General features: G+C 33.4%; 2 protein-coding genes, 1 long non-coding RNA gene and 1 pseudogene across 3 annotated transcripts in view; 3 read left to right on the plus strand and 1 right to left on the minus strand.

The window, feature by feature from the left end:
* Positions 1-579: 579 nt before the first annotated feature.
* Positions 580-1,980, minus strand: LOC107462320 (uncharacterized). The gene is made up of 2 exons (XM_021130186.2): positions 1,876-1,980; positions 580-1,785 (listed from the first exon to the last, which is right to left on the minus strand). The coding sequence occupies exons 1-2, from the start codon at positions 1,978-1,980 to the stop codon at positions 580-582; spliced, it is 1,311 nt and encodes a 436-aa protein (XP_020985845.2).
* Positions 1,981-9,695: 7,715 nt separating this feature from the next.
* On the plus strand, positions 9,696-10,414 carry LOC107462345 (uncharacterized). The gene is made up of 2 exons (XR_001586774.3): positions 9,696-9,804; positions 10,089-10,414. It is a non-coding gene; the product is annotated as an uncharacterized LOC107462345 (long non-coding RNA).
* Positions 10,415-12,586: 2,172 nt separating this feature from the next.
* Positions 12,587-16,783, plus strand: LOC107462468 (probable sesquiterpene synthase; annotated as a pseudogene).
* Positions 16,784-22,992: 6,209 nt separating this feature from the next.
* Positions 22,993-23,262, plus strand: part of LOC127741258 (sesquiterpene synthase 16-like) — an 11,513-nt gene continuing 11,243 nt past the window's right edge. Inside the window, exon 1 of the mRNA XM_052253367.1 lies at positions 22,993-23,118. Coding sequence (XP_052109327.1) covers positions 22,993-23,118 — 126 coding nt within the window. The remainder of the gene's footprint in view (positions 23,119-23,262) is intronic.

Below are 23,262 nucleotides of genomic sequence, written 5' to 3' on the forward strand. Positions count from 1 at the left end.
ATGACGTTTTTCTGGCGTTTAACTCCAGACAACAGCATGTACTTGGCGTTTAACGCCAAGTTACGTCGTCTATCCTCGCTCAAAGTATGGACTATTATATATTGCTGGAAAGCCCTGGATGTCTACTTTCCAACGCCGTTGAGAGCGCGCCAATTGGACTCCTGTAGCTCCAGAAAATCCATTTCGAGTGCAGGGAGGTCAGGATCCAACAACATCAGCAGTCCTTTTTCAGCCTAAGTCAGATTTTTGCTCAACTCCCTCAATTTCAGCCAGAAAATACCTGAAATCACAGAAAAACACACAAACTCATAGTAAAGTCCAGAAATATGATTTTTGCCTAAAAACTAATAATATTCTACTAAAAACTAACTGAAACATGCTAAAATCTACATGAAATTACCCCCAAAAAGCGTATAAAATATCCGCTCATCAGCCTCCCCGATCATCCTGTTCAATACATCTACAACCAGCACGAATAGAAAAGGTAATAACGGGTCCTTGCTGAAGTTCCCTTTCCATCTTAAATGGTTTGGATGGTGCCCTGTTAACCATTATGGAAACAGATGCTAATCTTACGCACTATGTGATCCAGGCCCTCCATCTTCTACCGAATCCTATCTTTTCTAGCACAATATCAACAAAATTTGATTTGACTCTGTCATAGGCTTTCTGGAAGTCCAATTTAATGATTGCTGATGCCTTCTTCTTCAGTTTTAGCCATTGTACAGTCTCACCTGCTATTAGCGCTCCATCATGTATCCGTCGTCCTTTGACAAATGCACTTTGTGATTCCCCAACTAACCCTGGGATTACACTCTTCATCCTTTTTGTCAACACTTTTGATATGACCTTGTAAACACACCGAGCTATACTGATCGGTCTAATATCCTTTATCTCCTTCGCACCCAGAAACTTCGAGGCTAGCGCTACCCAAGTAACGTTGGACTCTGCTGGTAATCTCGCCATCTCAAATAAACTCAACACAGCTTTAGTGAATTTTACTCCAATCTCCTCCCAGCACCTCTTTATAAAGTTCGTGTTATATCCATCACTACTCGAAGCCTTAGATGATTCACATTCCCAGACCGCATCCTTTACCTCCTCCGCCGATGTTAACACCTCTAGTGCTTGAGCTTCCTCCAACTCCAACCAATTTACTAGGCCATCCCGAAAGTTAATATTCGATGAGTCTTCCTGGTGGTGTAGGTTCCTGTAGAAGTCTCTAGTGGCTACCTTAATCCTTGCATGATTCCTTACTAACCTTCCATTAATCACTAAAGAGTCAATCCGGTTGTTTTTTCTCCCTGCTGACGCAATATTGTTGAAGTGTCTAGTATTCCTGTCCATCTCCTTGGCATGCCTTGATCGAGACATTTGCTTCCAGTGTATATCTTGTCTCGTATACCATATCTCACAACATCTTACCAGCGTCTTTCTTCTTGCTTCTATAGTACCATCATGTACACCGTTGCTAACCATGTCATCCACTTTCTTGATCTCGACTTCAAACTTTTGTATCTTCTCAGGTATGTTCCTAAAGTACTGCTTGTGCCATCTATTCAAAGATTTTAATAGTGCTTTCAATTTATCTAAAAACTGTACATCACCCAACCTCCTCCATTCTTCCTTTACCATCCTTTGGAAACCTTCATGTGTGAACCACGAGTCTAAACTACGGAAAGGTTTCGTACCCTGAACTAATCTTCTATCTTCCACTATCAAATGACAGTGATCTGATAAGCCTCTCGGTCCTCCTCTTAGAATAGTGTCCGGGTATTTATCTAGCTATCCCAAGTTAACCAGAATTCTATCAATACGGCTGCAGGATTGACCTCTAAACCATGTAGACTTGTGATCATATAGCGCCAAGTCTACCAACTCCATATCGTTAATCCAGGCTCTGAATTCTTTAGCAGAGGCTGGCAAGCTGGTCACCCCTTTCCTTTCCTCAACGTACACAATTTCGTTGAAGTCTCCCATGTAACAAAATAGAATTTGATACAAATCTGTAATAAAGCTTAATTCCTCCCACATTAAGAGCTTTTCATCTCTCACATGCAGCCCATATACCAGACAAATCACACAATGAAAGTTATCTTTAGTCATCACTCCTTCTACACATAATCACCTACCTCCTTTATAGGAATTCAACAATTTAAATACAGACTCATCCCATATTAACAGAAGACCTCTTGAGACACCAACAGAATTAACACACTCCCACTAGCACTATTATTTTCCCAAATTCCAGCTACATCATATTTATTCACCATCTCTTTTTTTTATTTGTTTCTATCAGACCTATCATCTCTATCTTAAACTTATTTTTGAAGTTTTTTTATCATATTCAGTTTCACAGCCCCTCCCAACCCCCTAACATTTCAAGAGTTTAAAATCATTTATAAATTTTATTACACATATGCTTACGTATTTTTGGCCGACTTCTTCTGATTTTCTCCTTTTGTTTCAACTGTCTTCGTTTCAAAGCTATTGCTTCATTCTATACCTAAAGTATGGCCATGATGTCCTCCTCATCACTGCATGATACTGCTCCTGACTCTATCGCCAATTTCCAAGCCTCCTTGTTCTCTGTCATTTCCTCTTCCCAATGCCGGCTTTAATGGTCTCTGTACATCGTTGAACCTTCATGCATAACCACCTCGGTGCAAGTCTCTTCTACCACAGAGTCTTCATTTTCATTTTCTTTCCTTTCCCCAGCACCTTTTTCCAACTTCACTACCAATGTCTCTCCTGCTTTTGACTTCCTGCTTTTTGGATCGCTAGACACTTGTCCCTCCTCTTAAACGTCAGTGTTTTCTATTTCAGCTATACCTTCATGTTGTCTCTGTACTCCTGTAATCGGTCCTCTCCCACCCAAATCATTCTGCTTCATAGTCATCCTCTTTTGATTAGTTAATTGATTAGCAGAGATGACGTTTTCCTCCACAAATCTCAATATATTTATTGTTATCTATTGTATTTCAAGAAAAAAGATAAACTTTATATATTAAAAATGACATATAATAAAAACAATAGTGAGTATTAATGATGTAAACAAAAACAAATAATCAATATAAAATTAATTAAATTATCAAATATTTAGATTTTTTTATAAAAGATTATAAATTTAAGTTGAAAAGATTTTAAAAATATATATTTAATGAGAAGAAATTAATCTTCTATAAAATTTGTAAATTATATATAAATATGCTTGTTATATATAAATTCAATTTTGTCGTTATTGTCAAATGATTAACTGGACTAAATATTTTTTAAAAAATAAACTAAGACAAGTAAGACACAAAATATAATCTAATCCAAAACTAGACTCGCGTCTAATGTCCAGAAATAAACCCACAATTTTTATATAATAACTCAAGCATTAGACTTTAATTATATACTTTAATAAACTGTCAAATTACTGACATTGAAAGTCTCGTAATTTCTGCATTAAGACTGCAAAAGCTATCTCTTCCGTTGAACACGCAGTTTAACAGTGAAGCCAACAAAATTCCTCATGTGTAGAAAAAATGATATTCTTCACCGTAGTATTTTTCATAATATTATCTTCTTATTCCTCTTTTTTCAGAAATTTAACATGTTCTCAAAGTCATGATATCTCCTTTAAAAAGGATAAGTCATTAATTTTTTAGTAAAAAATTAATATGCTTTTTTTTACCTAAATATTTTTCATCTATAATTTTCTTTGTTCTTGTTACTGATGTAATACTTTCTTATCTCACAAAATAACTCATCCTTTTTGTCTTATTCTTTCGAGTGAGAGCTGAAACGTGCCTTCGTGTGTCTCTCAAAGTTTGTTGTCACTGTCACTTCTTCTTTTTCTCTTCTTTTATTTTTCTTCTTCTTCTTCGTCCCTTTTCTCCTTCTTCTTCTGTCAAAAATCACCCCTTGTCCGCATATTTTTTTCTTCATTTTATCTATCTGTTCACCCATCTGCCGACCACCTTGTGTCATCGCGGCGTCCTCGACGTCCGCTTTCTTCTTCTTTTCTTTTTCTTCCTACTCCTCCCTGGTTATCTCACTCCTATTTCACTCTCAAATACAGAACCAGAGCAGCAGTCTTGTTCTTCCTTTCCATCATGACCAGAATTGCCGGCGTCTTCTTTCTTCTTCTGCATCACCGTGCCGCACGCATCGTCTCCTCTGCGTTACCGCACGCCGCTCACATCTTCCCCTAACCAGAGCAGAGCCCTGTTCCTCCTTCTCGTCATGACTAGAATCGTGGCCCACACCGCACTTATCTCTTCATTTGTTTTCCTCTGTATCTCGCGCTATAGGCTTACACCTCTGATATTCCTCAACCATCTCATCGAAACTTATCCAAATTGGTGATTATTAACGTCTTCTATTCACCAGTTTGCGGCATATTAAAATATTATTAGAAATATTAGTAGTTTGGAGTTAAGTTAATAATGATTAGTAATTAGTAGATAAATATTCAGATTGTGAAGATGTTGTCAATAAAGAAACCAATGGAGAAAATTCCAAGTCTATTCAGAATGAATCTGTTTGTCCAATTTTGTCTCGTCGGAATGGAGGAGACATTTCTGTTTTATCTCATGAATTAGCACGAGAAACTGAAACAGACTAGCGTGATGAGGCTCAACAAGGCTCAACTTCAATCCGAAAACCAAGAGAATGGAAGTCCATGAGGGGTTATCCTCATGACTTTATCATTGGTGATCCCTCACAAGGTGTAACAACAAGATCCTCATCCAAAAGGCAATCCAAACCAAGCAATTTTGCTCTCTTGTCACAAATGGAGCCCAACAATGTTAAGCAAGCACTTGAAGATCCTTCTTGGGTCAAAGCTATGCAAGAGGAGCTGGCTCAATTTGACAAAAAATGAGGTTTGGACACTAGTACCTCATCCTAATGGTAAGAAGGTAACGGGTACTAAGTGGGTCACTAAAAATAAATTTGGTGAGGATGGACAAGTTGTTCATAACAAGGCTAGATTAGTGGCTCAAGGTTATAATCAAGAAGAGGGTATAGATTTTGATGAGTCTTTTGCTCCGGTAGCTAGAATGGAAGCAATTAGGTTGCTTCTTGCCTATGTCGCACATAAGGGTTTCAAAATGTTTCAAATGGATGTTAAATGTGCTTTCCTTAATGGCTTTATTGATAGAGAAGTGTATGTGACACAACTCCCCGTCTTTGAACATAAAGAATTTCTATATCATATTTTTAAACTCTCAAAGGCCATTTATGGCCTTAGACAAGCTCCAAGAGCTTGGTATGAAAGGCTTAATGCCTTCTTATTGGAAAATCACTTTTAAAGAGGTACCACCGACACAACTTTATTTATTAAGGCATCTAATGATGACATTCTTCTAGTTCAAGTTTATGTGGATGATATTGTGTTTGGATCGGCCAATAAATTCTTGTGTGAAGAGTTTGGAAAACTCATGACTAGTGAGTTTGAAATAAGTTTAATGGGAAAGCTAACTTTCTTTCTTGGCCTCCAAATTAAACAAACTCCTAGTGGTACCTTTATTCACCAAGGAAAGTATGCTAAAGAACTAATAAAAAATTTGGCCTAGAAAATTCCAAACCAATGGGGACTCCAATGCATCCAAAAACTAAAGTTGAAAAGGATGATGATGGGAAAGATGTGGATGAAACAAGGTATAGAGGAATGATAGGTTCACTCATGTATCTTACCTCCTCTAGACCAGATATTGTTCAAAGTGTGGGTGTATGTTCAAGATTTCAATCTCACCCAAAAGAATCCCATCTTTTGGCTGTTAAACGCATCATTAGATACATTAAGGGAACTAGTGATTATGGCTTGTGGTATCCAAAATCTGATGAATTTTGTGCAGTAGGGTTTTGTGATGCAGATTATGCGAGAGATCGGAGGGATAGAAGAAGCACATCGGGCATGTGTTGCTTTCTTGGAAGCTCACTCAACATGTGGTCAAGCAAGAAACAAGTCACAGTAGCTCTTTCCACAACCAAAGCTGAATATATCTCTGTCTCCGCTTGTTGTTCATAATTAATATGGCTAAAAACACAATTAGAGGATTACAAATTAAAGATCAATAGTATACCCTTATTTTGTGACAATATAAGTGCCATAAATATTTCAAAAAATCCTGTTTTGTACTCAAGAACAAAGCACATTGAAAAAAAATATCATTTCATTAGAGAATATGTGCAAAAAGGAACTATTGATATTCAATTTGTAAAATCCGAAGATCAACTTGCGGATATTTTCACTAAGCCCTTGTGTGAAGACAGATTCTGCACTCTGAGAAATAGTTTGGGAATGACTGAATTAAGTTCTGTTGAGAATTTGTAAACTTATTGATTTTGTTTTGTTTTATCTCGTAGGTAAGCAGGAGATAAAATTCTAGAAGTAGAGAATAAGGCATAGAAACAGGGGGAGACTGTGCTGATATTAATCACTTTGGGGCCCACTCAATCTCTTTAACATCACTCTGACCCGTTTTGAATTTTTGAATCTTTTAATCATGCCTTTGGGGAAGTTGTCATATCATATCTTGTATAAAAAAAGCGGTTGTCAAATCATATCTTTTATCCTTCCCTCGTCCCTTGATTCTAGGAACTCAAATTTCAGTTTTCAAATCCTTCCTTGGTTAATAACCATGCCTCATAATGGGTAATAACTTCCTTCATTCTCTCTCCACTCAACATTAAATGCTCCTCTAACCTCCCTCTCCTCACCACTCTCTTCGGTCTCTTCCTCTCCCTCTCACCTTTCCAGATTTCACAAAATGAAAAAGAAGGTTGCACCAAGAAAGAGTGACCGAATCCACTCCTCCAAGAAATCTCTATTCTCTTCCACTCTCCAAACCCACACACACATTCATATACATTCCTCAACTTCTTCATCCCAATCACCTCCATCCAAACAAACCGCAACAATGCCTTGATTTAATTGAAAAATATTTTTAAAACAGCAATTTATTGTCAAGATTTTTGGTTGATTAAGATTGAGCAGAAAATCAAATTTTTGATAACAAATGAGTGTTGATTATCATTCAATTTTGCTCATAAATCAAGCCATTCAACATTACAAAATTATATATGTTGAATAACATTGTTGCCTTAGACTTGATAAAAATTGTTACAGGTATAAAGCTTCCCTTGGTAAAATAGCATATATTAAGGGAGAGTTATGTGACAATTGGAAAGGGGGAGAAATTCAAATATTCAAAGGGAGTACTCTATACTCTAATCTTTAATTTCTTTTCATTTTAATTTTAATAATGTTTGTCATCAAGAGGGAGATTGATGAGTTTGGAAAACTCTAATTTAAATTTGATGATGAACAAATATTATTGAAATAATTGATTGCAAAATTATTAATTCTGATCTTTATAAAACATATCTTAATTGATAATTTTGTGATGCAGATTTACTAATTGGGCCAAAAAATAAAACAAATGTTGCAAACCCAAATCAAAATTTACATTCAACCTTGTTGAATGCTTCTATATTATATGGCTGAATTGATTGTTATGTTACTTGGGCCAGAATTCAAACATTATCATAAGCCCAATTTGTTTTGCATGCTTGGTCTGAAAGAAAAATGGAATTGGGGCACAATGGTTAAAATAATGAAAACCCAATTCATTGACTCTTGGCTGCATGCTTCCAACGGACTTCTTTCTTTAGCATGTGGTGGAATTCAAATTTTATCAAGTGAAGTTAATGCAGTCCTTAGAAATATGAAAGAGAAAAGATCAAAGTGATTTGATGGCAATTAAGAGTAGCTTACACGCTACTACACAAAGCATGGAGAATTGCACCTAATTAATTTATTTGTGATAACACTCATAGCTTTGCTTTTCTTTTCTCTTTCTTCTTTCTCTCGGCCATATCACAGAAAATATGGAAGCTAAGTTGAGCTACCAACAAGAAGAAGAAGGAGCTAGTAAAAAAACCATCACCATGATGGCAAGAAAAAGAAAACATAAAGTATGTTGTGGCTAAGATTCTCGTTCACTTGTGGTAAGATTTTGTGATGAGATCTTGGCTTCTCCATACCAAAAATAGTAGAAGGAGATTCAGCCAGCAAGGAGAAGATTCTTGGAGGGATGGCTTGTTTCTGATTCTGCTCAATCACCACAGAAAGTAGCTAGGGTGGCTACATGATGGAAGAGGCAGAGATTGGAACAGATGAAGCCATCATCATCATGAAGCATCAAGGGCCAGAAATCCATCTTGGAGAGCAAGCCAAGGATGGAGCGCTCGGATTGATGAAGATTGATGACCAAGGAAGGACTAGAGGTAATTACATGTTGGGTTTTGCATGGGTTATCTCTTCTCTCTCTCTGGCCGAACCGATTTTGTTCTTGGAGAAGAAGAAGTTGGCTTGGTTTCTGGCTTCAAAGGTGGAGGCTTTCCTCTTCTATAAAAAGAGAGAACAGCCACGGGTTGAAGCAAGGAGAAAGTGTGAGAGTGCATAGAGTTCTCAGAGCTACCTGAGCTAACAGATTTCTCTTCTCCTTCAATGTATTCTGTTTAGTATTTTTCTGTTTAATTTTGTCATGTCTTGAGTCTCATGGAAAAAGACAAACAAGTGAGGTTTGTATGAAAAAGTCATAGAGCGGAAAAAGGCAGAGAGTGCAAAATTAAAATAAAAAAAGCATATAGATGTCCTTAGAGTTCCTTTGTTCATCTATGTTGTGTTTTATGATTCTGTGGGAATCCCCTTGTAAGTTGGATTAGCACTTTACAGTCTGTAATCAAGAAGATTATAATGAAATTCCATCATTGTTGTAATAGAGACTGGATGTAGGCTACACTGCACTTAGCAGCTGAACCAGGATATATCTGGGTGTAATTTTCTCTCTCTTCCACTCCATTTCTATTTCTACTGCACAGAAGCTAAAACTGAAAAAATATCTCGTGCCAAGTGACGAGACAAAAATAAAAGTCTCGTGGCTAGAGACGAGACAAAAATAAAAAAGTCTCTTCAAGGATCAGTGATGAGCGGATAATTTGTATACTTTTTGGCATTGTTTTTAGTATGTTTTTAGTATGATATAGTTAGTTTTTAGTATATATTTATTAGTTTTTAGTTAAAATTCACTTTTCTGGACTTTACTATGAGTTTGTGTGTTTTTCTGTGATTTCAGGTATTTTCTGGCTGAAATTGAGGGACCTGAGCAAAAATCTGATTCAGAGACCAAAAAGGACTGCAGATGCTGTTGGATTCTGACCTCCCTGCACTCGAAATGGATTTTCTGGAGCTACAGAAGCCCAATTGGCGCGCTCTCAACGGCGTTGGAAAGTAGACATCATGGGCTTTCCAGCAATATATGATAGTCCATACTTTGCCCAAGATTTGATGGCCCAAACCGGCGTTCAAAGTCACCTCAAGAAATCCCAGCGTTAAACGCTGGAACTGGCACCCAAATGGGAGTTAAACGCCCAAACTGGCACCAAAGCTAGCGTTTAACTCCAAGAAGAGTCTCTACACGAAAAAAGCTTCATTGCTCAGCCCAAGCACACACCAAGTGGGCCCGGAAGAGGATTTTTATGTCATTTACTCATCTCTGTAAACCCTAGGCTACTAGTTTTCTATATATAGGACCTTTTACTATTGTATTTTCATCTTTTGATCTTTGGAACCTTTTTCTTTAGATCTTTTGATCACTATGGGAGGCTGGCCATTCGGCCATGCCTAGACCTTCATATATGACAGGCATTTGCAGATGAGCTTGGCATCCCTTTCCTTGAGACAAGTGCTAAAGATTCAATCAATGTGGAGCAGGCTTTCTTAACTATGGCAGCAGAGATTAAGAAGAAGTATCTAATATTTCTTGCTTCCCCTCTTTTTCATTTGAGACCGTTACCAGATTACATAGGCCAATAAAAACTGTGATTTTTTGTTCTTTGATTACTTTTGTGGAGATTTCAACACTAAAAAATATTGAAAGGCCATGATAAGTTTATGCCCCTTTTCTTCTTAAACGTGTGCTAGATTTTTATGCAGTGTTAATGTTCTATTACACGAATCATCTTACATTTAGTAGCATGTAATCTATTATGGAAAAGTATTGATTGTGTGATGTTTTGGAACCTACCTGTAGGATGGGAAGCCAACCAACTGCTAGTAATTCGTCAGAAACTGTTCAAATGAAGGGACAACCAATTTCTCAGAAAAACAACTGCTGTGGTTAGGTAGAAGTCTTAGATTTTCTACTCAAATGTTAACTGTTATATGAAAATACAGACACTGTTCTCGACTTTGTTATGTTATGTTACAATAACTGTTGCAATGTCTATATTTAAATCCTTGGATAATGAAGGAATCCAACTTAAAATTTCTGAAATCTGTGTGACATAGATCATAGTAGTTGTAAATTCTTGGATGATGGAGAAAATGTCAGATTAATGTTATTTTTATATTTAGTTTTTTTTTTTTTTAAATATATCATTCTTATATTTTGTGAGTGTTTGTGTTTAAATGAAGTTGTAGAAGTATTTTTTTAAATCAAAATTAGTAGTAATGTTTTTTGGATATAACAAATATATATTTATTTTAAAACGATAAAATTACAATTAAAGTCATATCATGTTTGGATAAAATATTTTTTTTAAAAAAAAATTCAAACATTATATTTTTAATATAAAATAATTTAATCACCTACATAATTATTAATTAATGATGACAAGGAAGTGAAGCAACCCAACGGACACACAAATTGAAAAGGAAGAAAACTAGTGGCAGAAAAAAAGGGGTCTAAGAAAATAGAACATGACTTAGGCATACTAATGTTGAAACGTTTCATTGCGCAAAGTATGAACAAAGGTACATTCGATTTGCTTGCTGGAGTACACTATATCCAGCAAGGGATAATAGAAATTGTTGTTATTGTTAGCCTCTTCAACAAATAGACTTTAGGAACTGCTTTTAATGGTTTGGTTTTTCCATTCTTATACTACTTGAAATGAGCTTCTAAATTTGAGAGTCAATCATAGTCTAATATTTATAGGCTCAATTTGTGATATGTGCTGCATTTGAAACAAATTTCAAAGTATCACAACAAAGTATAAGACAGAAAAAAAAAAAAAAAGACAAACAATGAGCAATATGTTATTTAAATAGCAGAGGTTCCTTGATTGAATTACTACCCAGATAAAGATCCAACACCTTGTGATTTTTCGTTTATTTATTTATGTATACTTTTTGGTGTGCCTGATTACATGTGCATGCAAACCCCACGGGTTAATTGAGAATAATAATTTGTTGCCCAAATTTTACATAGAGATGAATACAAAAATAAGTTTGGTACCCTTTATTTGAAAGTTTGATACAAAATCATTGTTTCACATCCTTAAAATATCACTGTATAGACAGAATAGTGGGAGAAAAAGTTTGAATTTAAGATTTCGTATATAATACTTAAACTCATTAAACCCACTTGTAATGGTCTCTGAGTGAAAAAAAATCTGATAACACTTTTTTTTTAAAGGTATTTGTACTACAATTTTTTTTTGCGGCATTATTTTCATCAATGGTTTTTCTTCACTTAACTACCATTGGTGAATGAATTTTTCAAAAACAAACTTATTAATAGTTTGTGGAGGTTTAAAACCCCACAAAATTCAAATAAAATTTTTCACAAAACTAATTTTTATTATTATTTAATAGATTTTTTAACAGAGAGATCGTATTATCCTAAAAATAAAAAGGTTGAGGGTTGAAGTATCCATTTTTTTTGGATAGGGATAGCTTTGTCCTTCGTGAAAATTGACAAAGACCGGATTGAGTGTTTACTCTTAAAATATTATTAGAGCTGTTAGTAGTTGAGAGTTAATTATTAATAAGGATAAAAACCCTAAACGGCCACTGATAATTACCTCGAAAGACAACGAGACCCTTAACAAAAAAAATCAACCCAACTCCTGAGCTTTACTTTTATGGGACTAATTAGCCTTTGTGTAAAAAAATAATCAATGCTATTTTTTTTTTGCACAGGGGGCTAATCAGTCACAAAAAAAAAAAGATCAGGGGCCGGATTGAATGTTTTTTTTTTTGGAGTCTCGTAGTCTTTTCGAGATAATTGTTAGGGGTCGGGTGGGGTATTCACTCAATTAATAATCCTATAAATATTTTAGATAAATATTTATGAGGTTAGTTGGTAATATCCCTATAAATAGGGTGACTCTTATATCATGTAACAACAACTTCACATATAATATTATCTTCTTATTCTACTCTTCTCTCAGAAATATAACAATATATAAAAGTAATTGAGTTAGTTATAAAATAATTTAAAAATATGAATAATATATATTAGATAATTAACTTTTTTCGGTTAATTAATATTAGTCAAATTTTTTAAAATTATTTTTTTTATATCAAATTTATATTCTAAATCATAAAAATGTTAACATTCAATTCTAAATTATAAACTTAAATATTAAAATTATCTAATATTGACTAAGTAAAATTTAGTTCTCCATATTTTTTCGTCTCATATAATACATCTTATAATTTTTGTTTTAAATATATAGATTTCTTCCCTGCTAAGTCAACTAGGGGCTTGCCAACTCCCATTCAATGAATGATACTTGTATATCTATATATGTATGACACAAACAATGTCTCTTGTACCATTGATCATTAAGACCTTATACTAGTTTCCTTTACCGTATCTAAGTCAAAGCCAACAACAATGTCTCTTGCACCATCTTCTGAGTTGAAGCGACCTTGTGCAAATTTTGCTCCTAACATTTGGCAGGATATTTTCATTCAATATGCTGATTCACAATCATTGGTACGTTATTTATCACTTCGTCGTCTATATTTGAGAGAGAAGAACAAGAAATTCTTTTTTCTTAAAAAAAAATTAAATGCTACATAAAAATTGCATAATATTAACACCCAAACATAAGGCACAATTAAGGTTATATAGTATAGAGACAATTTGTTTTTTGCTCTTTTAAGTTTTTATATTAAAATAACTTTTGATTATTTTTTGTTACATTTTTTTTATTAAATATTTTCGTTAACCTAATTACAAAAGTTTAATGTTCCACAAAAAATTTATTCCTCGAATTATTTGCAGGAAGTCAATGAAACTACGAAACAAGATGTCCAAATACACAAAGAAAAAGTAAAGCTGTATTTGTCTTCGAATGACAATAACATTTTACAGAAATTAAGTTTAATTGACTCAATTCAACGTTTGGGTATATCTTATCACTTTGAATGTGAAGTTGATAAAGCATTGGAGGAAATCCACAACAATTTTACCAACAATAGTCTTTCTATAGAAGATTGTGACCTTCACTTTATTGCCTTACTCTTTCGTTTGTTCAGACAAAATGGATATTATATTTCATCAGGTATGTAAAATTTATTCTGTTATAAATATAATTACATTACCAAGAAATTAAAAATTCATGCCAATTAGTTATATATGCATATATATGTGAATTATACAGATGTTTTCATCAAATTCAAGAATATCAAGGGAGACTTCGATGAAATAATTGTTGTTCAAAATGTTGAAGAAATATGGAGCTTGTATGAAGCTGCACAATTAAGGATTCATGGAGAAGATATATTAGAGGAAGCACATAAATTCACATGCAATAAACTTAAGTCCTTCATAAATCAACTGAATCCAGGTCTTGCAGACCAAATCAATCGAAGCTTAAGGCTGCCTCTTCACAAGACAGTTTCAAGGATACGAGCAAGATCATATATGTCATTTTACAAAGAAAATCCTTCCCATAACAAAGTTCTTCTATCTCTTGCAAAATTAGATTTCAATATACTACAAAGCCTACATAAAAAAGAAATTGGTAATATCACTAGGTGAGTCGTATTATCACTCGCAAAATACTACCTACCTATCTATATTCTGTTATAGTTGTTATATATAAATTACCCATACTCGATATATTTGGATAGAACTTCATTAAAACTTCTCAATAGGAAATTGAAAGAAAAAAAAAAAAATCAAAACAACTACACTAGACAACCAATAGAAAATTAGTTAACATCAGCCAATAATCCAAAAAAGAATAATACCCATTTATAATTTTTTTTAAGTGACTGTTTTATCATTTTTTTTTCTTCTTCCTCCCAACATTTCAAAATTTACATATGACTACACGCCATCTATCACCACCACCGGCCATCGCCACTGTCGGCCACCTCTAACAACCTAGCTATCATCAGTTTTTTTAAATTGTAAATCTTAAATTTTAAATCCTAAACCGTAAATCTTAAACTTTAAATTCTAATCCCTCAACCTTAAGTTCTAAATCCTAGATATTAGATGTTAAATTTTAATCATTAAAACTAAATCTTAAATTTTAAACCTTAAATTCTAAATTCTAAATACCAAATTCTAAATTTTTTATTTAAATTTTAAATGTTTTTATTATTTCTAATTTTAGATTTTTTTTTTTAACGGTGAGTTGTTGATTATTTCGTTGGCTAAAAATTATATCGGTTACCAATATTTCTCCTTATTTGTATATTGACTTGTATTGGTATTATTATATCATTCAGGTGGTGCAAAAAATTAGGCTTTGCGACAAAGGTTAGTTATGCTAGAGATAGGGTGGTTGAGACATTCTTTTGGCCACTAACCATGTCTTTTGAGCCAAAATATAGTACTTGGAGATTGTTATTAGGCAAAGTGCTTGCATGTGTATGTCTTCTTGATGATACTTATGATGCCTTCGGTACATTTGAAGAGCTTCAGCTCTTGACTGAGGCAATCAAAAGGTTGATTTGATCTCTAATCTTTAACCACCAATTTTATATTATTTATCTCAATTTGAAAATGAAAATATTGTTCATGTATATATGGATCATAATTCTCTACAATAAGAAGATTTGTAAACTGAAAAAAATAAGTATTTAATCATTATTGAACTAAGACAGTGAAGTTCATATATGATAAAAATTATTAATTCAATAGTAATTAATCTTTTCTTTAATTTATTATTTTACTAATTTTGTCATTTTAGAGATCTAAGTTTTATATATAAATATATATGTTGAGTTTAAGTTTAGCCAATCTCATTATTAATTATTTCACACATACATAAAGTTTATTTATTTATTTCCTTTTTCATCAGATGGGATATTAATTGCATTGCTCCTCTACCAGAGTGCTTCAAAGGGGTTTTTAATGCATTTGTAGAAGAATTATTTGTTGATATAGTGTCACTGACCGCAGAGAATGGAAGATCAAGCTTGGTGTTGTAACATGTTAAACAAGCTGTAGGCTCTAGTTAATTAATTCATTAATTTAAATAATTACATTTTAATTTGCAACTTCCACTTATTATTATTATTATACATGCAGATATTAAAATTGGCACAAGCCTACTTAATTGAAGCAAAATGGTGCCACGAGGATCATATTCCAACATATGAAGAGTACAAGGTTATCGGAGTTCAAACGAGTGTATACCCTCTTATGATAATAACCTTTATTGTTATGGAAGACTTTGCTACTAAAGAGATGCTTGATTGGAATTTCATCGGTTTTCCATTTCCCAAAATCATAAATGCTGTTTCACTAATGGTCAGACTCGCAAATGACTTGGCCTCACATAAGGTGGAGATCATTTTTAACAAATTTGTTTCATTCAATTTCAAATAATTAATAGAATTAATTAGTTTATTTATTAATAAATGTAGAGGACTAATAATATAAGGAGATTTTATATATATTTTTTAAATTATCATTATTGAGAGATAATTTTTTACCATCAAATTATTTTTTCAATTTTTTCAAATACTTAAATTAATAAAAAAATTCACATGAATTATTATATATTTAACATGTCTCTTCACGCAATAATTTCTTTTGAGTTTGTGTATATTTTTTATATAATTTTTTTTATCTTTTATTTATCTTATGATATTTTTTTTTTTAAAAAAATAACAATGGTCAAACTTTAGACCTTTTGAAATTTTTAGAATAATAGTATGATGACATTCTTGTTAATAAAATATATAATTTTAGAAAAAAATTTCAATGTCTTGCACCATTTGATAAAATTAGGATGTCGAACTATATATTTAAAAATTTAGAAGATATAAATTGTGTCATAATTTACTTATTTTAAAAGATTAATTTATAAATAAAAGTATATAAAATTATATATATAATAGTTACACATGAGCCAAGACTTTAGTTGCTGAGGTAAATTGCATTTTTTGTCACTCTTTTTTTTTCATATATATATATAAAACCAATATTACATGAGCTGTGTTTTGTTTAACTCAATAAATATATAGAGATACATGATAAATGATTTATTCAACTTTTGGATGTGACATGCATTCTTTAATTTGTAGTTCGAACAGGAAAGGAAGCATGTTGCATCTGCAGTTGAATGTTGCATGAAACAATATGGCATTTCACAAGAAGAGGCCTATAATCGCATTTCCAAGGAAATAAGTGATTGTTGGAAGGATATAAATGAAGAGTGCCTGAACTCGCATCATATTATTCCAAAGCCCGTGATTAATTGCATTCTTAACTTGGCACGTTCAACTGAGGTTATTTATGAAAACTTCGAGGATAAATACACAAACAATGAACTTCTAAAAGATCACATCGCGGCTCTACTTCTGGATCCTATCACCATCTAGCATGCATAAATGTTAGTTCTATTATTATATATGTGTGTGTGGGACAAAATTAAAGTTGGCTTTCTCTATTATATAGTGGTGTGTTATATGATCGTTAGTAAGGATGAGGAGAACTGCTGATGAAAGCTTAGATAAATCATGTTACGTTTTCAAGTGTTATTGGGCCTTAATTAGTCTTCTAATAGTTATATGTGTTTTTTAATTTCCCTCTGTTAGTCGTCGTTGTTTGTGCTGTATGTCTTCTTTTGTCTATTTTAATCTTTTTGTAATAATTAAGGACTGAACTTGGTGTTTAGATACCAATCAGTGATCTTTCATTTAATTTAACGAAAAAAAAGTAATTTGATTTAGACTAATACTTAATTTCATCTCCAATGTTTAATAAAAACGATTTATTTTTATTTTAAATATCTTATTTTATTGTATCTTAAATTTTTAGTTAAAATTAATTTTTTTTTTAAAATATTTTGTTCTGTTATGATGACTTTCTTTTAGTTAGCAGCAAAAATTATAATTCTAGTTATTATAGTAGCGGTTCTAATAATTTGAAAGTAAAAATAACAAAAAATATGAAAAATAATAAGATAATAATAAAAATAATATTTTAAAATAAAAATATTATTTTTAATTAAAAATAAAAATAAAACAAAATGAAAAAGTCACTATTGGAGTTAGGGTGCCATTTTAAAAAAGTGAAAAAGTGAGAGTGAGAGAGTTGGAGAGTGGTGAGGTGGGTTCAAATAGTCTAAAAAGTTGTTGGTCATTTTCAAATGGTTAAGTTACACCGTTGGTTCCATATTTTTACTAAAATTATAAATTGGTCTCTATTGTCAAACATGTGCAGCTCACATGTTTAAAATAGAGAATATGCTTAGAATATTCTGTTAAATTAAATATTTTTTTTAACGGCGGAGACTAAATTACAAATTTTAATTATCTTTAGGGATCCAATTACAAATTTTTGAAGTATAGGGACAAATTTACAATTTCACTAAAAGTATAGGGACCAACTGTGTAATTTAACCAAAATAAATCTAACACTAGAGATATTGTGATGGTTTAAAACAATTATTAAATAAAGAAAAAAGATGTCGCAGGAATTAAAAACTTAGTGATGGTTTCAAATCGCCACTAAATATATTATGATAGTATAAAAAGTCACTAAATATAAGAAAAAGTTATCGTAGGTGATGAGTTTGGAAAACTCTAAATTTAATTTGATAATGAACAAACATTATTAAAACAATAAATCACAAAATTATTAATTGGATATTAATTCATACTTGCTTAATTAATAATTTTGTTTGTGCAGATTTTTGTTGGGTCGAAAAAGAAAAGAAAAGAACCTAAGTCCAATGAAATCAAAATTTTAGCCTTGTGTAATATTGTCATATGAATGTTAGCTGAAGTATTTTATTTATTGGGTCAGATTGAATTATTATTGCTACAAGCCCAATTACAATCTTTGCTAAATTGACAAAGCTTGGTCCGAAACCATTAAGCAAAGAAAGCAAAGTTCCATTGCTTCCAACAGATCCCATTTTTCAAGTTGTGATGGATTTCAAATTCAATTAACTTGAATTAACTTGCATTGGAAATATGAGAGAGGTTTAGTACTTGATTTGATGGACATCATCAATGCTACACGCTATCTATAGCAAGGGAAGTGAAAAACTTAATTTACTTTATCACATTCATTATTCAAGTTTCTCTTTCCTCACTCTCATCTCTCTTCTTCTTCGATCATATCACAGAGAAAACCATGGAAGCTATGTCTAGCTACCGAAAGGAAGAAGAAACAAGCAACAAGACCATTGTAATGATGGCAAGAAAAAGAAAACAAAAAGTATGTTGTGGCTGAGATCTTCACCAAGAATGGTAAGATTTAGTGAAGTAACCTCAAGCTCTTCATACCTAAAAATGGATGAAGAAGATTTCGATCAGCAAGGAGAAGCTGTCATGCATCATGAAGCATCAAGGGCTAGAAGTTCTTCTTGGAGTGCAAGGCAAGATGGATGGCTCGGATTGATGATTATTGATGACCAAGGAAGAACCAGAGGTAATTGCGTGTTGGTTAATGCATTCGGTTTCCTCTCCTCTTTCTCTGGCCGAACCAGTTTTACTTGAAGAAGAAGAAGTTTAGCTTGGTTTTTTGTTTCAACTCTGGAGGCTTTTCCTTTTATAAATAAGGGAGAACAGCCAGGGCTTGAAGCAAGGAGTGAGAGTGCAAGGCACAGTGTTCACATAGCTACCTAAGCTAACAGAAGTTCTTCTCCTTCAATGTATTCTATTTTGAATTTTTCTATTTAATTTTCTCTATCTTGATTCTCATGGAAAAAGGCAAATATTGAGGTTTGTAAGAAAAAGCCATAGAGCGGAAAGATGCAGAGTGTGCAAAATTAAAAGAAAAAGCCATAGATGTCCTTAGATGTCCTTTGTACATCTGTGTTGTGTTTCATGATTCTGTGGAAATCCCCTTACAAGTTGGGTTAGCACTTAGCAGTTGAAAGATTGGCAGTGACCAAGTCAAGTTCAGTTTTGGGATTAGATTCTGGACTTGTCTCGGATAGGAAGGGTAGTTCCTAGGGAGAATTGGTGTTTGTAATCAAAGATGATTATAGTAAAATTCTATCATTGTTGTGATGGAGACTGGATGTAGGCTGTATTGCACTTAGTAGCTGAATCAGGATATATCTTGGTGTAATTCTCTCTCTTCTACTCCATTTCTGTTTCTGCTGTACAGGAGATAAAACTGAAAAATATCTCGTGCTGGGTTACGAGATAAAAAGAAAAAGTCTCGTGGTTGGATATGAGACAAAAATAAAAAAGTCTCCAGAAGTTATTTCAAAGACCAGCAAGTGTTATTAAGTAAAAAAGGGGCTAAGATTCAACCCCCCTTCTCTTAGCCACTGTAAAACTATCAATTGGTATCAGAGCTTGGTCTCAAAGAGATCAAGCTTTGTAGCTTGGAGAAAAGATCCAGATGGCAGAAAATAGTGGCTCTAATCTGGTGTCCTACAACCTGACAGAAGGATAATCAAGCAACCGACTTCCTCTTTTCAATGGAAAAAACTACACCTATTGGAAGGATAGAATGAAGATTTTTGTGCAAGCAGTAGACTACATACTCTGAAAGATTATCCTGGAGGGTCCTCAATTTCCAACTACTACAAATGCTGAAGGAGTAGTCTCTCTCAAACCCGAAGCAAGCTGGACCGAGGAAGACAGAAAGAAGGTGGAGCTCAATGCCAAGGCTGTCAACTTGCTCAACTGTGCTATCAGCTTTGAGGAATACCGACGGGTATCACGATGCACAACGGCAAAGGAAATCTGGGACAAACTTTAAATCACACATGAAGGAACCACCATAGTGAAGAAGACCCGGATAGACATATTACACAGAGAGTATGAAATGTTTACAATGAAGGAAGGAGAATCTATTGATGAACTGTTCGAAAGATTTAATATCATCATTGTTGGCTTAGATGCTATGCGAATTACGTATCCTGATTCTGTGCTTGTGAGAAGAGTTTTGAGATGTCTCACTAAAGAGTGAAAAACTAAAACATTAATCATTTCTGAGAGCAGTAGTTTAGATTCCATGACATATGATTACTTGAGAGGAAACCTACTTGCTTTTGAAAATACTTATTTGAAAAAAGATTAAAAAAAAAGGAATTACTTTTACATCTGTTACTAACCCCCTGGATGATGAATCCAGTGATAATTCCTCTGAAAATGAATTTGTGTTGTTTGCCAAAAAATTCAGTAAAATGGTAAAGTTCAAGAAAAGAGACAAGGGAAGCAGCTCAAGAAAAGAAAAGAAAGATTTCAGCAAGGTAACATGCTACAATTGCAAAGAGACTGGGCATTTTAAATCTGATTGCCCTAAATTGAAGAAGGAAGAGAAGCCAAAGAGAGGAAAGAAAAAGGAACTAATGGCTTCATGAGAGGACTTAGAAAATGACTTAGATGATGATGAAGAATCCAAAACCAAGTCACAACCATATCTCATGGCAGATCACATTGATCAAGTAGTCTTTCACAACCCTAACACTGAAGATCTTCATCTTATGATAAACCAATTTTCTGAAAAAATAAGATGCTTCTTGCTTGATAACCAAGATCTTGAACAACAAATCACCATTCTTAAAGCTGAAAACGGTTTTCTCAAAGAAAAGCTACGGGGGCCGAAACTGCTGTTGAACTTGTTAAAGAAAATAAGCAGTTAAAAGCCCAACTTAGAAGCTGTGAAAGTGATCATTCTGTTGTTGCGTATATAAACTGTTTTAAAGAAAATGAAGAGTTTCTTAAAAAGGTCAAAAATATTGAAAATGACTTAGCCAAGTTTACTCAAAGTTCTGAAAATTTAAATCAAATCTTGGCTAGTCAAAAATCTCTTTTTGATAAAGATGGCTTGGGGTTTCACAAAAATTTCAAATCTGATAAGAAACCTTCTTTTGAGAATAAAGCTTCATCTTCTAATGATACAAGGTTTCAAAACCCAACCTACTTTAACAAAACAACAACTCCAAGATTTTGTAGATTATGCAATAGGAGTGGACATTTTCCCATTCAATGCTTTTTGGTGAAAAAATGGTTGGTGACAAAGTTTACAAAGTTTTTTTTAACTACAATTGCTTGGGACATAAGAGATGGTTTAACGTGAAATGATCCAAGAAGATTTGGATACCTAAGGTCACTTGAGCTCATTTTGTAGGTTTGCCTAGCATCCAAACAGAAAGACAATATGCAGTATATGGACAGCGGATGTTCTAGGCATATGACCAGAAAGGCAACCTTCTTTATAAAACTTGATGAGTATGATGGAGGGTTTGTCACTTTCAGTGATGATGGTAAAGGAAAAATAGTGGCCATTGGAAAAGTTGGTAAAAAATTTTTATCTTCTATAAATGATGTTCTTCTTGTTGATGGCTTGAAACATAATTTACTTAGTGTTAGCCAATTGTGTGATCTAGGTTTTGAAGTTATTTTTAGAAAATTTGTATGTTTAGTTATTTGTTAAAAATATGGGATATTTTGTTTGAGGCTAAAAGGTGTAATAACATGTATGGATTGACTCTTGAGGACTTGAAAGATCAAAAAGTAACATGTTTTACCTCTCTTGAATCTGAAAAATAGCTATGGCATAATAAATTGGGTCATGCTAGCATGTACCAAATTTCTAAGTTAGTTAAGAAAAACTTGGTAAGAGAAATTCTAAATATTAAATTTGATAAGGATCTTACTTGTGATGCTTGTCAATTAGGCAAACAAGTAAAATCCCCTTTTAAAACAAAAGATGAAATTTCAACCAAGAGGCCATTAGAGATGTTACACATAGATCTTTTTGGACCAACAAGAACTCAAAGTTTAGGAGGAACATACTATGGCTTAGTGGTTGTGGATGATTACTCTAGATTCGCTTGGGTACTTTTTCTTGCTCGTAAAAATGACGCTTTTCATGCCTTTTCAACCCTTTGCAAAAGAATTCAAAATGAAAAAAAATTAAAAGTTGCACATTTAAGAAGTGATCATGGAAAAGAATTTGAAAACCAAGACTTTGAAAAATTATGTGATGATTTTGGAATTGCTCATAACTTTTCATGCCCTAGAATACCTCAACAAAATGGGGTTGTTGAAAGAAGGAATAGAAGCTTTCAAGAGATGACTAGGGCTATGTTATGTGAAAATGAGGTTCCAAAATTTCTATGGGTTGAAGCTGTAAATACAGCTTGTTATATTTTGAATAGGACCATCATTAGAAAAGGGTTGAAGAAAACTCCTTATGAGTTATGGAAAGGAACCCCTCCTAATCTTAAGTATTTTCATGTTTTTGGATGCAAATATTTTGTACTTAATAACAAAGAAAATCTTGGTAAATTTGATCCAAAATCTTATGAAGGAATGTCCGTTGGATACTCCACCACTAGCAAAGCTTATAGAATTTACCTCAAAGAGCATAGAACCATATAGGAATCATACATGTATCATTTTGTGATTTTAATTCAATTCCCAGTACTGTGATAGATAATGATTCAGATTGTGAAGATGTTGTCAATAAAGAAACCAATGGAGAAAATTCCAAGTCTATTCAGAATGAATATGTCTGTCCAATTTTGTCTCGTCAGAATGGAGGAGACATTTCTATTTTATCTCATGAATCAGCACGAGAAACTGAAACAGACTAGCGTGATGAGGCTCAACAAGGCTCAACTTCAATCCGAAAACCAAGAGAATGGAAGTCCATGAGGGGTTATCCTCATGACTTTATCATTGGTGATCCCTCACAAGGTGTAACAACAAGATCCTCATCCAAAAGGCAATCCAAACCAAGCAATTTTGCTCTCTTGTCACAAATGGAGCCCAACAATGTTAAGCAAGCACTTGAAGATCCTTCTTGGGTCAAAGCTATGCAAGAGGAGCTGGCTCAATTTGACAAAAATGAGGTTTGGACACTAGTACCTCATCCTAATGGTAAGAAGGTAACAGGTACTAAGTGGGTCATTAAAAATAAACTTGGTGAGGATGGACAAGTTGTTCATAACAAGGCTAGATTAGTGGCCCAAGGTTACGATCAAGAAGAGGGAATAGATTTTGATGAGTCTTTTGCTCCGGTAGCTAGAATG

The sequence above is a fragment of the Arachis duranensis genome, chromosome 8, assembly GCF_000817695.3.
Source record: "Arachis duranensis cultivar V14167 chromosome 8, aradu.V14167.gnm2.J7QH, whole genome shotgun sequence".
In the NCBI taxonomy this organism is placed as follows: Eukaryota; Viridiplantae; Streptophyta; class Magnoliopsida; order Fabales; family Fabaceae; genus Arachis; species Arachis duranensis.